This window comes from Aristolochia californica, unplaced genomic scaffold (genome assembly GCF_029961685.1).
Source record: "Aristolochia californica isolate CCGP_79_NKW_82.1479 unplaced genomic scaffold, dmAriCali1.0.hap1 SCAF_6, whole genome shotgun sequence".
Classification (NCBI taxonomy): domain Eukaryota; kingdom Viridiplantae; phylum Streptophyta; class Magnoliopsida; order Piperales; family Aristolochiaceae; genus Aristolochia; species Aristolochia californica.
The window spans coordinates 40,798,213-40,811,145 of NW_027182257.1; the positions used below are offsets into that span (position 1 = coordinate 40,798,213).

Genomic DNA, 12,933 nt, shown 5'->3' on the forward strand with positions numbered 1-12,933 from the left:
TTCTTCCTCTAACAAATCCTTCCTTCACATTCAATGTTCAGCCTTTGATGAATAGCTCTCTCCTATTTCATTCCAAGATAGAAAATCATATTGAATCCATGCATACAAAATGATCAAACATCATTTCATAATACTGGAACATGTCATTCTGAACCATAATATAGGATTCACATGCCTTGAAAGACTTAGGTACTTGATACTCAAATTTAGTTTTGGCTGCTTTACATTTAAGCATATGGAAGTTCCTCAGACAAACTCAAATAGTTATTCCTAAATACATTCAAATCCACAATGAGCTCATATAATTTGCACACAATGCAAATTATCATTCATGTTTGTCTATCATAGAATTCAACATTTTTTTATCCTTCTAGCCACACCAACAAAATGATTGACTCAGTCTGGTAAAATCAAATAACTACTTCTATGATTTTAAATTTTGATTCAGGATATAAAAATCAAGGAATAATGTTAAAAGTTCACAATGTGTAGCACACAAGCACATTCACCTATCACAAACATGTAGTTTCAATAAATTTTAGAATTTCACAATCAATTAAAACCTACTGATGCACACAAATCACACAATGTTGAAGATAATAATCTAAAAAATAAGCACATTCTCACATTGTCGAATCATTAATCTTGGTTAGAGTTGATATTAAATTTTTTGTTTGCTTTATCAAGCTTGTGGCAATTTTTCTCCTAGTCGACCATTAGTTCATTGATCACATTTTTGTAGCTTAAAGGATTTAAGGTTGAGTGTACTACGCTTTGAGCTTGGACATTCCACTCACTGATAGGTTGAATGTGCCAGAAATTAAAGAACACCAGTATACAGGAAATCCCCACAGACGTCAGTTACCAAGAGGAAAAAAATTGTTACAGAACAAACAATTTTTCTTCCAAGGTGACCTCTGTATAAAATTTTTCCTGCTAAGAACAATTTAATCATATTTTGCCTGAGTCCAGATACTAAAACAAATACGGAGCTAAACAATGTACTTTGCTAGTCAAGAGATTCAAGACCCTTCACCACTTGTAAGAGTAGCCTGTTCGTGCCATACTCCCTTCAGGTTTGCCTGCCACAACCTAACCATGCCATCACTTCCAGCACTTGCAAGAGTCATGCCACCCATGTCCCACTCCAATTGCCACACCTAGGACAAATCATACAAGGATCAGAAGAAAACCAAAGATTCCACTGAACCTTAATCTTATAAACATAGTTAGCAATCAGAAAATTTTTGTCTTCTCTCTTTTAAACAAAAGTTAAGAACCATCTTTGATCTTTGGAGAAATAACTAGAAATGTAAATGCTAGCAGACATAGATTTATATTTGAAGAATACAAATACTACCACATACCAACACGTTAGTCATACAAGTTGGTTAATTGTGCCAATGTGTGCACCTGGACAAGCACTTCCTGTTAAAAATTGATGACCATATGACCAAGTAATGATGAAGTTTACAAAATTTTCAGCTTCATAAAAAATTCATTTCATTGTAACCATCAACACGTGACATCATAGGTATATTTAAGGAACCGAATCCAGTATTAAGTAATTTTTACATAGATTACAGTATATCAGATTTCTATCTGAGATATCTTCCAAAATGTCGTACCTCCCCATCATGACCAGAAAGTAGTGCTACTTTCTCTACAGGCAGTCTTCCGTCAGTCTCAGAGTTCAACTTTAGATGCCAGATTGTGATTCCCTTGGTAGTTGCAACAGCTAAAACTTCATAAGGCCTACACAAGTACTCAACCCATCACATAAACAGTCAAATGAATTAAGGACACTTTGGCCAGAACCACAAAAAAATAGGTTAGCACCAACGTTAGCATAATCTAAATTTCTCTCTAGCCAAACAAACTTAAGTAAGCTATGAAAGACAAACTAATATGAAGTTGAAGGTACTGGTCACTACTATAAGGGGACTGTTTGTTGTGGATTAGCCAGCGGTTGCCTTCTAAGACATCGACAAGAGAGGAAGGGGGTTGGCCCTGGCAGCTGCCAACAAACGAGTACCGGGAGTACAATCAATTCTTCAATTAGTGACTCACACACTTCTCCAATTCATGAGTACTGACTTCAAAACTTGTAATAAATACAGTTGCCAGCATATTATTTGTGACAGTATTTCTCAAAATATCTAAACCAGAATATTTTTCTTGAATGGTCTGATCAGCAAATTTTCTGCACCCTCCGAAAATAGGGAGAAACTGTCATCCTTTCAATTAGTTCCAGAAATTTACACCACAGTACACAACATGCCATTCTAGCTTTCTGAGGCTACATCGCATCATATCTGGAATATATATTTATGCACGGTGTGATGTGTTCCAAGTAACCTGTCTCATAAGGTTGGAACTTCTCTCAAGGTTTAATAGTGATGACATGTCGCCTCTGGAAATTTTAAGGATTATCATGGTCAGGCAAGATAAAAAATCAAAGGGAGGTGATACCTGCCAATATTGGGCGCCCAACCTATGGCAGAAACTGGATCATCACTTTCACCAGGTAAAGCCAAGTCTGCGACTGGCAACCACCGCTGGTAAGCTTCATCGAATTCCCAGACCTGTACAGGTTTCATTATGTGAGATAGAAGTAGCTGGTTATTACTTAACTAGGTTGCTTTTCTACCATTCTAGTTAAGTCTCTTGAACAGAACAGACAATTCAACCTCAAGGCACAACATAACAAAATTTTTACCAAACTACTTTGAGAAAGATGAAATGGTGGTGGTAGAAAGAACAAGTTTGATGTTAAAATGATGATAGCAAAACTATCTCTTCTGCAGCTACGTAAATCCCACTAAACTGTACCAAGAATTACTTTAAATTACATCACAATTGCAGAAAGCAGGTAATTGAACTTAGGTAACTTAACGATGGCTTTTTCTTTTTTATGGAGAATGATACACCGAAAACTAAAATTCTGATATTTTTTCTTTTGATAGCAGAATTTAGTATTGAGACCTCATGTAGATAGCTTCTACATAGTTTTCATGGCTCAAAAATAAAACCCATGAATTTCCATAGAATGACAAATAGAAATCGTACTGCTTGGTTTTATCATTTAATTTTGAGGTTTCCCTACAATTTGATATTTTCAATTATGTTTTATTTGCAGTCTATGAAATAATTTTGTTTTGAAATGCCTTTCGTCTGCATAACCAAGATAGAGATTGTTCCACAACTTCTATGCCATCCTTTTCATAGGATGCACTCTGAATTACTCAACAGAGAGCCACGTTGCCATTTCGGTATTCTCTCTCATCAGTAAACTGATTCTCAGTACAAATTAAATTTTTATTTCTCTGTCTTTAGAGCATTGGTCATGATTTAACAAAGGATGCTTTACACTTACAGTAATAAAGTTTCAGATTTGTCCAAAAATACTCAACGCAAATAAAAAAGTAAGTTTTTTGGACAGCATTTTACCTTAGAGGAATTGAACTGAGGTAGATCTGAGTTGAAACCCAAGGCAAAGCTTGATTGGTGGTTTGCACCTCTTTGTGGTATCCATGCAATGGATGCAGATGAGCATGAGGGCTTCACAAATCGAGAGACTGAATCAATGACATTCTGAAATTCTGCCTGCCATAAATATCAAACGAACAACTATCAAAATTAAAATGTTTTTTCTCTTCTTTACTTCTCTTCTATTTTCTTGTAAATTTTAGGCCGAAAAAAATCATACATATCTAAAACATGTATTATATGAATCATAAAATTTAAAAATATGACAAATTAAAGTTAGTTTACCTGAAGTTGCCACTTATTGAGTTCTAAAGGATCCAGGAGCTCGTAAACCTTTACATGCCCATCAGAATATGCAATAACCTACAAAAGAAGAAATAACACCTAAATATAACATGTATTAGATCAATCTATGAGCTCTGCAAGAAACCACTAAATGCAACAGCATCATTCTAAACAGTTTTGACATACGTTGAAAAGGGAAACCTAAAAGTCTGAATTCTAGACGAAAGGAATTTAGTACTGTCCATATCCTCAAGCAACTAGTCAAATCAATTTTGAACTAGAAATGCCGTAAACAGGCTTTAAGGTCCGATTAAGAATCAATTTGCAAAGTAACAAGACAACATGATCGAAATACTCTAAAAGAGAGTGAAATGGGTAACTACCAATTTTAGATTTGTTGCAGTGACTCCAAATTGGAGATCAAGAGCCTGGGTTCCACTGCCCTCAAAGACCTTACACAGCTTCCACATCAGAGTATCTATACCAATGAAAACGCCAGCAAAGTGAAGACAAAAGGAAGAGGGAAACATTTTTTATACACTAGAGCACACTCTTAGCTAATAGATAAGTTTCATCCAGTAAAGTGACAACAATGAGCTACCTTCTTCAATTTCTTCCCACAAAGACACCGTTCCATCTGCACAAATACAAGCCACTGCATCGCCGTACTCCGGTGGAACCCATTGCAGTTTCACAACAGGCTTCTCATGTGCCTGGGAAAATCATCAAGTAAAAAATCCGAAAATACATTAAATGGTACACACAAAAAAGATGCGGAGAGAAATTTCTCATACCTTCCACTTGAAAGAGCGGACAAAAGAGGGAGAACCCTGTTCTGGAGAGTCGTAGATAGAGACGGTTCCATCTGTGGCACCTGCGGCCATTCGAAGGCTGCAGTAGTTCCAGGCTGAGCAAGTAGCCCCCTTGTCAAGTGCGATTAGATGTTTCTCCATGTCACCGGAAACCTCAGCACACAGCAGTGCTCGAATTAGAGAACTAAGAAAATGCAGCCATTTGTAGAATTCTAAAAATTGCTGTCCCGACTCCCGCTAATGCTGTACTGGGCTAAATGAATTAAATAAGTTTTTTTTGGGGTACCTCCCGTAAGACTTTTAAGCTAAAGATCTCACACTTTGAAACATCCCATATGATCACTAACTAAGCCAAAGGCTCAATGGTATACTTTAATTTCCCCCACTATCATAGTAGAGTGTCAAAGGTTGCTATTAACATTTGGTGGGTTTGTGAGCATATGTGTTGTTAGTCTATCGAATGATATATCTAAATCGCACAAACCTTTTTGGATACATTGTTAATAAACCCACCTAGTGTTAGTACACTAGTGACAAAAGTTTTGTGTCTCAGTGTATTTATATGAATTATTTTGATTGAGGATTAATTAGGAACTTACAACTTCAGCCATGGGTGAAACAAAGTGTAGTATAGTTTTGTAGAGTTTGTCAAGTTATGGGTTGTGTAGTTAGTGGTGTGGCCTTATAGTTTTCTCAATGTTGTACAAAATATAGTTATAAAAAAAGATATTGATGTATCTAAAGTTTGGTGAACTCTGTATATGATTTATATAGCTTTGGAGTTTGCATTTGTGTGTCTTTTCAATTACTGTTTGGATTTGTGCTTGAGGTTCTATAGACCGTCACACTCTGGAATCATATATGTTCTTGTTTAACTATCCCATCATTAACCTCATCGAGAGAATATAATCCATTCTAAGTTTTAACTTCTTCATAGCAGACAACACTCAAATCAACAATGACTATCCAATTTCACCAATGTTCACTACTTGAAACGGGAATATAAACGATTGAGGAATGACAACCATTTATTTAATAGTAGTCAAACCTATACCCTAAACAAATAACTTCTTGTTAATAACATATATCATACTATTACAACACAAGGTGTCATTTCACTTACATACTAACTTGCCCTCATTGGTTATCCAACTAGGTCGTAACTCCTCATAGTAGGTGAGGCACAAAATTTGCACTTCCATTCTTATGACCTAGGCCAAATTTGTATCTTTATCCCTTGATCGACATCCTAAAAGAGGTCTTGATTCTCCACTTGGTGTCCCAAATGAAGTCTACATCATTTTGTCAAAAACCTGTCAAGGTTCACATAATCCCCTTTTAGTGACCCAGATGAGGCCCAAACTCTTTATTGTAGACAAGGTACTATCATCCTCATTTGGTTCCCAATTAAGGACCAAACTCCCCACTACAATCGTGGCTCTAACATCCTCTTTTGATCACCTAGTTGAGGCCCAAATTGCCCACTAAAGATGAGGCATTTTCACATACACTTTTTGATATACATATACATATACCACATAACGTATGTATATACATGAACACATAATTTCAATGTCACAATGATAATTACACTAAACATTCCAAAGGTAAGAGTTGTGACACATCTATATCTCACAATTTATTTTACACATACTAAGAATCCACACTTCCACATGAACTGTGGCCAAATGAGTCCCTAGTCCAAATAAAAAAATTCTTCACATACCACTACATACAGTGATATCTTAGAAACATACATTACAAATGCATATACATGCATACATAGTTTCAATGTCACAATGATAATTACACTAAACATTCCAAAGGTAAGAGTTGTGACACATCTATATCTCACAATTTATTTTACACATACTAAGAATCCACACTTCCACATGAACTGTGGCCAAATGAGTCCCTAGTTCAAATAAAAAAATTCTTCACATACCACTACATACAGTGATATCTTAGAAACATACATTACAAATGCATATACATGCATACATAGTTTCAATGTCACAATGATAATTACACTAAACATTCCAAAGGTAAGAGTTGTGACACATCTATATCTCACCATTTAATTTACATGAAAGCAGCTTTTGTAGCTACATTAAAAGGATACATGTGGTCTAATAACTTAAGAATAGACATGGTGGCACACGATAGTACTTCAAAACGCATCTCAATGTATTATTGGCACCAACCCAACTAATGTTTCCACTTCCTTCTGCTCAAAATTTTAGTGAGTAACAAAATAGATTTACATGTACCCACCAAATTTAGACATTAATTTACCTACAATAACTAAAGTATACACATCCATCATCTAGTATACTCATGTCATACAAGTTGTTCATGTCTCACTATTTTATCAATCATAAATAGAATATGACCATACTTGTAGTTTATATTTTTATATTTACTATTCTTCTACAAGATAACACTTCTTACTTGCAAATCATAACCACTTACCAAACATTCTTTCTATAAAATCAACTCAAACTTTTAATAATTTTTTACTTTTTTATTAGAGTACATAGGTAAGAAACTCAGATTTGCTATTCAAAGGTCTACCATTAAAATCAATATCATCACTCGATTCATTTACTATACTTAGATGAAATACCTACTTCACAATTTTACTAAAATCCTTCTACTTGAGTTTAAAAGTGCCCTACCAATTTAAGAGATAATATGTAAGTGAACTAGAAATCTATGCAAAGGCATTCCTAATATATGCCATGAATCATTCTCTTAAGTCATAACTCATTCGATCAAGTCAATATGGATCTCATGCATATTATCTCCACCCCCTCCCCCCTATCTCGAACAAATGGTTAAACAATTATAATTTTGCAAGGAGAGTAGCTTAAAATCCACCCCAAAAAAACTTCAACCAATATGAATAACATCACATTCAATCATACTCCGAGTCTCAACTTGAAATCAAACCAAACCCTATCAAATTGAACATGAGATTTCTTCTTTGTAGAAAACCTCACTTGAAACTACACAAAACCAGCCTATAAAAAAGGAATTTTATTTCTAAAAAATAAAAAAATCCGTGTGAGCTTCTCAATGTCTATCAATTTAAGTCAAACCTCTTCGCATGGGAACTACATAACATCCATAAGCAATTTTATTTCTAAAAAAATCAGAAAATTTCCCTCTAAACTTCAATTATACACAAACACCTTTATGTTAGCCCAAGTGACTTTTCAAGAGGGGAGTTGAATTTAGAATTATAAGTTAAATTATTTTTTAAGGCGTGGAAAGTAAAATTTTGTAAACATACAATTTAAAGTATAAAACATTCACACACCACAATAGATGACACAAAATATTTTTTTAATGATGTTTCCTTATTGTTATTCACTACCCAAGAACCTATACTTGGATTCCTCTAATCTAGTTCTATTAGCTAGAATTTACACCAAAGAGATGTTGGTTATCTTTATGCCATGTGTAGCTCAAATACATGATTCTACAAATAATCTCCCCAAGAGATTGACTAGATTCTAGCTCTAGTTAGGCCCTTCTATTTAAATTCAAATAGGTTCTAGATGAACCTTTCTCAAAACAGAATACAAAAAAAAGGATAAAAACTTACACCCTTTGTCGATCGGAGAGAACCTTCTCCTTGAGAAATCCAAACTTCTAGCTTTGTAGCACAATGAGAATGATAGAGTTGGTCTAATGCAAATGCAAAGGAAAGGATTTGAGAGAAGACGAAAGAATTTTCTAGAGTTTGGGCTCACTCTTTCTTACAAAAGCCCTTTAGGAAGAATATCAAATAATTGAGAATCAAGGCTTATGGATGTACCAGTATATGTTCATTAACTTCTCAAAAGAAGGTTTGGTGGAGGTATTTATAAGTTCCCCAAGTCAAAATAGTTGTTTTTTGCCCATTGGCAAAAAGTTGAGTTTATATTGATCGATTAGTGTAAATTGATTGATTGATCAATGAGTGTAACGCCTATTTTCTGTCAATTTTTGCCTTATGGATCAATGGTATGGTCGATCAATATCTTTACGTTGGGTCTGATATTTTAAGTTGATTGATCAATGATATGGTATGATTAATCAATCAGAATTCCCTTTGGCAATGCATTGTAAGTATGATCAATCGATGAACTTCTTATAATCAATTATGTTTTATGTCCCTAACTGGTAAAGTTATGTATGATCTATCAGTCTCAAAGGTTGATCGACCAATCAACATGAATTTGTATTACCTAGACAGTAATGATCGATTAGTCCAAGTAGGATGATCCATCATGCTTTGTAGCAAGGTTTGTCTATGTTCAAATGATCGAATCAATCAACTTAGGTTGATCAATCATGCTTTATAATTTTGACATGTGCACTTCTTGTTAATCGATCATTGGTAGATATTGATCGATCATTTCAGTGCCACTTCATCTAATATTCTTTTTGTGGAATTTAGGATTTCATAGTGGAAGACCTCGATCAAGGTGGTGGAGAAAGAGAGGAGGAAGAAGAAGAGAAGAAAGGAAGAAGATAGAAGAGTAGAAGAACAAGAGAGGGGCAGTAGGTTGAGAAAGGGAGAGAGAGAGAGCTTGGGAGAAGAGAAAATAGGCTAGGGACAAGTGTGAGAAGAGGAGGAGTTTTGATGCTCGACCCCACGCCTTGAGGCTTTTATTTATAGTTGTGGGAGGATGTTTATATTGACTACAAAGCCCTTAGGGTTACAAACTTTAGAAAGAAAAGACATAAGTGGACATACATTATTTTATATAATTACCATTATGCCATCTTATTTACCTCCTTTGCCACCCCTACACGTGGGTGAGAACTTCCTTCTTTTTACCAGTCACGCCACCCCTTCACATGGGTGCCTTCTAACACTTTTAAAACTTTGAAATGAATGAGTGTAAGTGTTTCTAACATGTATGAAATATACATATGATTGTGTGAGAACATGTTTGAATGCAAGTCATGTCCTAAAACTTCACGTTTTTATTGTACCTCAAATTGGAAGAAGTGGATAGATCTCTTTACATATATAGAGTTTTTGATATTTCTCAATGAATCTTAAAACTCTAGTCTTCAATTGTCCTCATCTTGTGAGAGTGCTTCGTCACGAGTTCTTAACTTTCCATGATGCTTGAGGTTTTTTAGAAGTTTGTTTCGTTTCGATGTTTTAGACTTTGAAATGGATGTCTCTTGAAGGAAAAATAAATGAAATACTAGATTTATAATTGTTAGCTTTATTAAGTTTTGGTATCATTAAAATCAATAAGGGAGTCAACATACGGTCAACACTTTATCTCCATCAAATTTAGTCAGACTTCTTCCCATAGAAACCACATAACATCATACAACAATTAAAGGAATTTCATTTCTAAGGAATCAAAAAATTTCTATTTAAGCTTCAATTATATACCAGCACCTCAATCTCTATCAATTTAAGTCAAACTTCTTCCACGGGAAACACATAATGTCCGTACAACAATTAAAAGAATTTGACTTCTAAGAAAATAAAAAATATTCTATATAAACTTCAATTATGTACAAATACATTAAGCGAATGTATTCAAAGTTCTTCCCATGGAAGCCATATAACATCATACAACAGTTAAAGGAATTTCATTTCTAAGAAATCTAAATTTTTTAATAAATTGGAAATTACTCTAGTGTGATGGAGAAAAGGCCTCCGATTTCCCACCCTTTTGCAGCTCTAACTCAGAAATAAAAAACTCTTCCTCTCTTACAAGATTCTAATAGAGACAATTAAAAGATTACAAAAAACTTAAATATTGCTCAAGCTTCAACATATATTATTTAAGAAATTTTCATTTCCAAACATGGGCCCCTCAAACGATTTAAGGAGGGGAGGTTTCATGCTCCTATATTCTTTTCTCTTATTGGTATTATGAGAAGACACAAGAGAAGAAGGGAGTTGCACTCCTTCCTTGTCGTTGGAAAAGGTGGAATTAAGGTATCTAAGGAGTCATATTTAAAAACTATTGTAGAATTAGATTATCCAAGGACTCATCTTTATGTTTGGAATCAGGGTATCTAAGGAGTCATATTTAGAAACTATTGTACAATTTATTTCAAAATGCCACTTTGTAAATTCAACCTATGTAGCATTCTCTTGAAAAAGTCCTAAACTCTAAGCAAACTTCCTTTTTAAGATTTAATTAAGACTAAGTCTTTTTAAAACCTCATATGATACACAAGTTTTGTATTAGCAAGATAATTACCCCATGTCTCAAGAGTTTGGACAAGAAATATTTTTCAATTATAGAACAAAACTATGAGAGATTAGTGTGTATAGAATTAAGTATATTTATTAGACAACAATTTTAAAAAAAATAGAATACAAAAATCCATATTTTTGCTATTTCACAAATTACTGTTCATATTTTCACATATCATAATATTAAAAAAAATACTTTTATTATTTATAAGACAAAGAAAAAGGTATTCTAGTCATATGGCGCAAGTTCTTAACATAATATGTGTAAATAAAAAATAAAAATGGTTTTTGTAACTTTTTACCGTGGTAGACAACAAGAATGATAGATTAGGTTAAAAACACGAATACTTTCGTCTTATCAATAATATTGAAAAGCTACCATATAGCATATATGAAAATAGGTAAAATGGCATTCCATCAATTTATGTGAAAAGTTTATGAGATTTTTGTTATGTTACATGATGTCCCGGTAGTGGGATAAAAAAATATTTATGTCATTTTACTATAAGGAAGAAAAGCATCTCAAAAGGCTCTTACTTACGAATATATGTGAGGATGACATGAAATACGCCTCAAAGTAATTTCATTATTTTTGGTTGAAAGAGCACAAATTATTAGACGTCTTGCAAAACCAAAAAACTTTTGGTTCATTTCTTGAAGTCTATTTCCAATATTAGAGAAGAAAAATTGCAACGTTGTCAAATCCAAAGTGGTCCAGCCCCATACCGGTATAATAGCTCGCAAAACTGGCTTGGACCAGACCAATCTTCCCTCCCGCTAATTAAAAGAAAAAGAGGGATCCCCTATATTCCAGTTAGACGTGAAATCAATATTCTTCCATAGAGACTTGAAAGAAGAGGTATTTATCGATCAACCTCCTGGTTATGTAAAACTTGGCAACGAGCATAAAATGTATAAATTAAAGAAAGCTCTATATGGATTAAAACAAGCTTCAAGGGCTTAATATAATCGTATAGAAACTTATTTTTTGAAGGAAGGATTTGAGAAATGTCCTTATGAATATATATTTTTTATAAAAATTGAGGATGGAAGAAAGATGCTTATTGTTTGCTTATATGTAGATAGATTTAATCAATACTCGAATTAATACAGCATGTTTGATAGTTTTAAGAAATCCATGATGGCTGATCCCTCATCCTCCCAAAACAGAGAGGGCCGGAGGAGGGGAGCTCTGCCCCCGCCTCCTCTCAACGTGGGGAGAGGGCAGGGACTTTCTGCCTAGCAGAGGTAAGGCAAGGGCTCTCCGTTGCCCGAAAGAAGGAAGAGGGAAGAGCAGGGCTAAAATTCTAACAGTTCTAATGTTGCACCAATTCCAGACCCATTAATCCCTACGGGAATGATAAAGTGCAAAACCAGAGTAACAAAACGGTTTTCATATCATTGTGAATACTAGACAACTAAATTCTATGAAAGTACAAGAAGGAGAAATCGCTCATCCCGATTTACAAGTGATCTTACATAAATGGACGTTTTACTCTGATTAGTCATAAAGATCTCAAGCAATCCGCTGTACGCCGGACTGGCTGATCTCACGGAGTTGATTATTGACGGCCGGCAAGGGAGGACGAAACTCACCGTGAGGCAGAGAGACTGACTGCTTTTCCATGCCCACACATGGCGCGTGAATAGAGTCAGGAGACATTGATATCATCTGTAACAGACTTGAAGTTGAAAATGTTTCCTCCAATGCACTCCTCCTCCTTCGGCTATCCACATTAACCTCAGCAATCAGTGACAGCTCTCTTGCCACTTCCGTTATACCGATCCTACCTTCTTCGCATGACCGTAAGCATCTGATAGCAAGATTGGCAACACTTTGAACTTGCTCTCGAGGATACGGCGCGTGAATAGAGTCAGGAGACATTGATATCATCTGTAACAGACTTGAAGTTGAAAATGTTTCCTCCAATGCACTCCTCCTCCTTTTGCTTTCCACATTAACCTCAGCAATCAGTGACAGCTCTCTTGCCACTTCCTTTATACCGATTCTACCTTCTTCGCATGACCGTAAGCATCTGATAGCAAGATTGGCAACACTTTGAACTTGCTCTCGAGGATACGGTTGCTCGCCGTAGGAAATAATTGGGTCCACGATGTCAT

The 12,933-nt window shown here is 34.9% G+C and overlaps 1 protein-coding gene across 2 annotated transcripts; it reads right to left on the bottom strand.

Annotated features, from left to right (window-relative positions):
- Nucleotides 1-748: 748 nt before the first annotated feature.
- On the bottom strand, nucleotides 749-4,810 carry LOC137934605 (protein SEH1-like). Of its 2 annotated transcripts, XM_068779044.1 has the most exons (9): nucleotides 4,569-4,810; nucleotides 4,376-4,487; nucleotides 4,158-4,252; nucleotides 3,775-3,852; nucleotides 3,451-3,606; nucleotides 2,473-2,585; nucleotides 1,629-1,755; nucleotides 1,368-1,428; nucleotides 1,082-1,160 (listed from the first exon to the last, which is right to left on the bottom strand). In XM_068779044.1, exons 1-8 carry the CDS (start codon nucleotides 4,725-4,727, stop codon nucleotides 1,375-1,377), a joined length of 894 nt encoding a protein of 297 aa, XP_068635145.1. In that variant the 5' UTR covers nucleotides 4,728-4,810; the 3' UTR covers nucleotides 1,082-1,160; nucleotides 1,368-1,374. The 2 variants fall into 2 exon arrangements, with proteins under 2 accessions (XP_068635144.1, XP_068635145.1); XM_068779043.1 differs by lacking the exon at nucleotides 1,368-1,428 and having other exon boundaries at nucleotides 749-1,160.
- Between the last annotated feature and the right edge of the window lie 8,123 nt (nucleotides 4,811-12,933).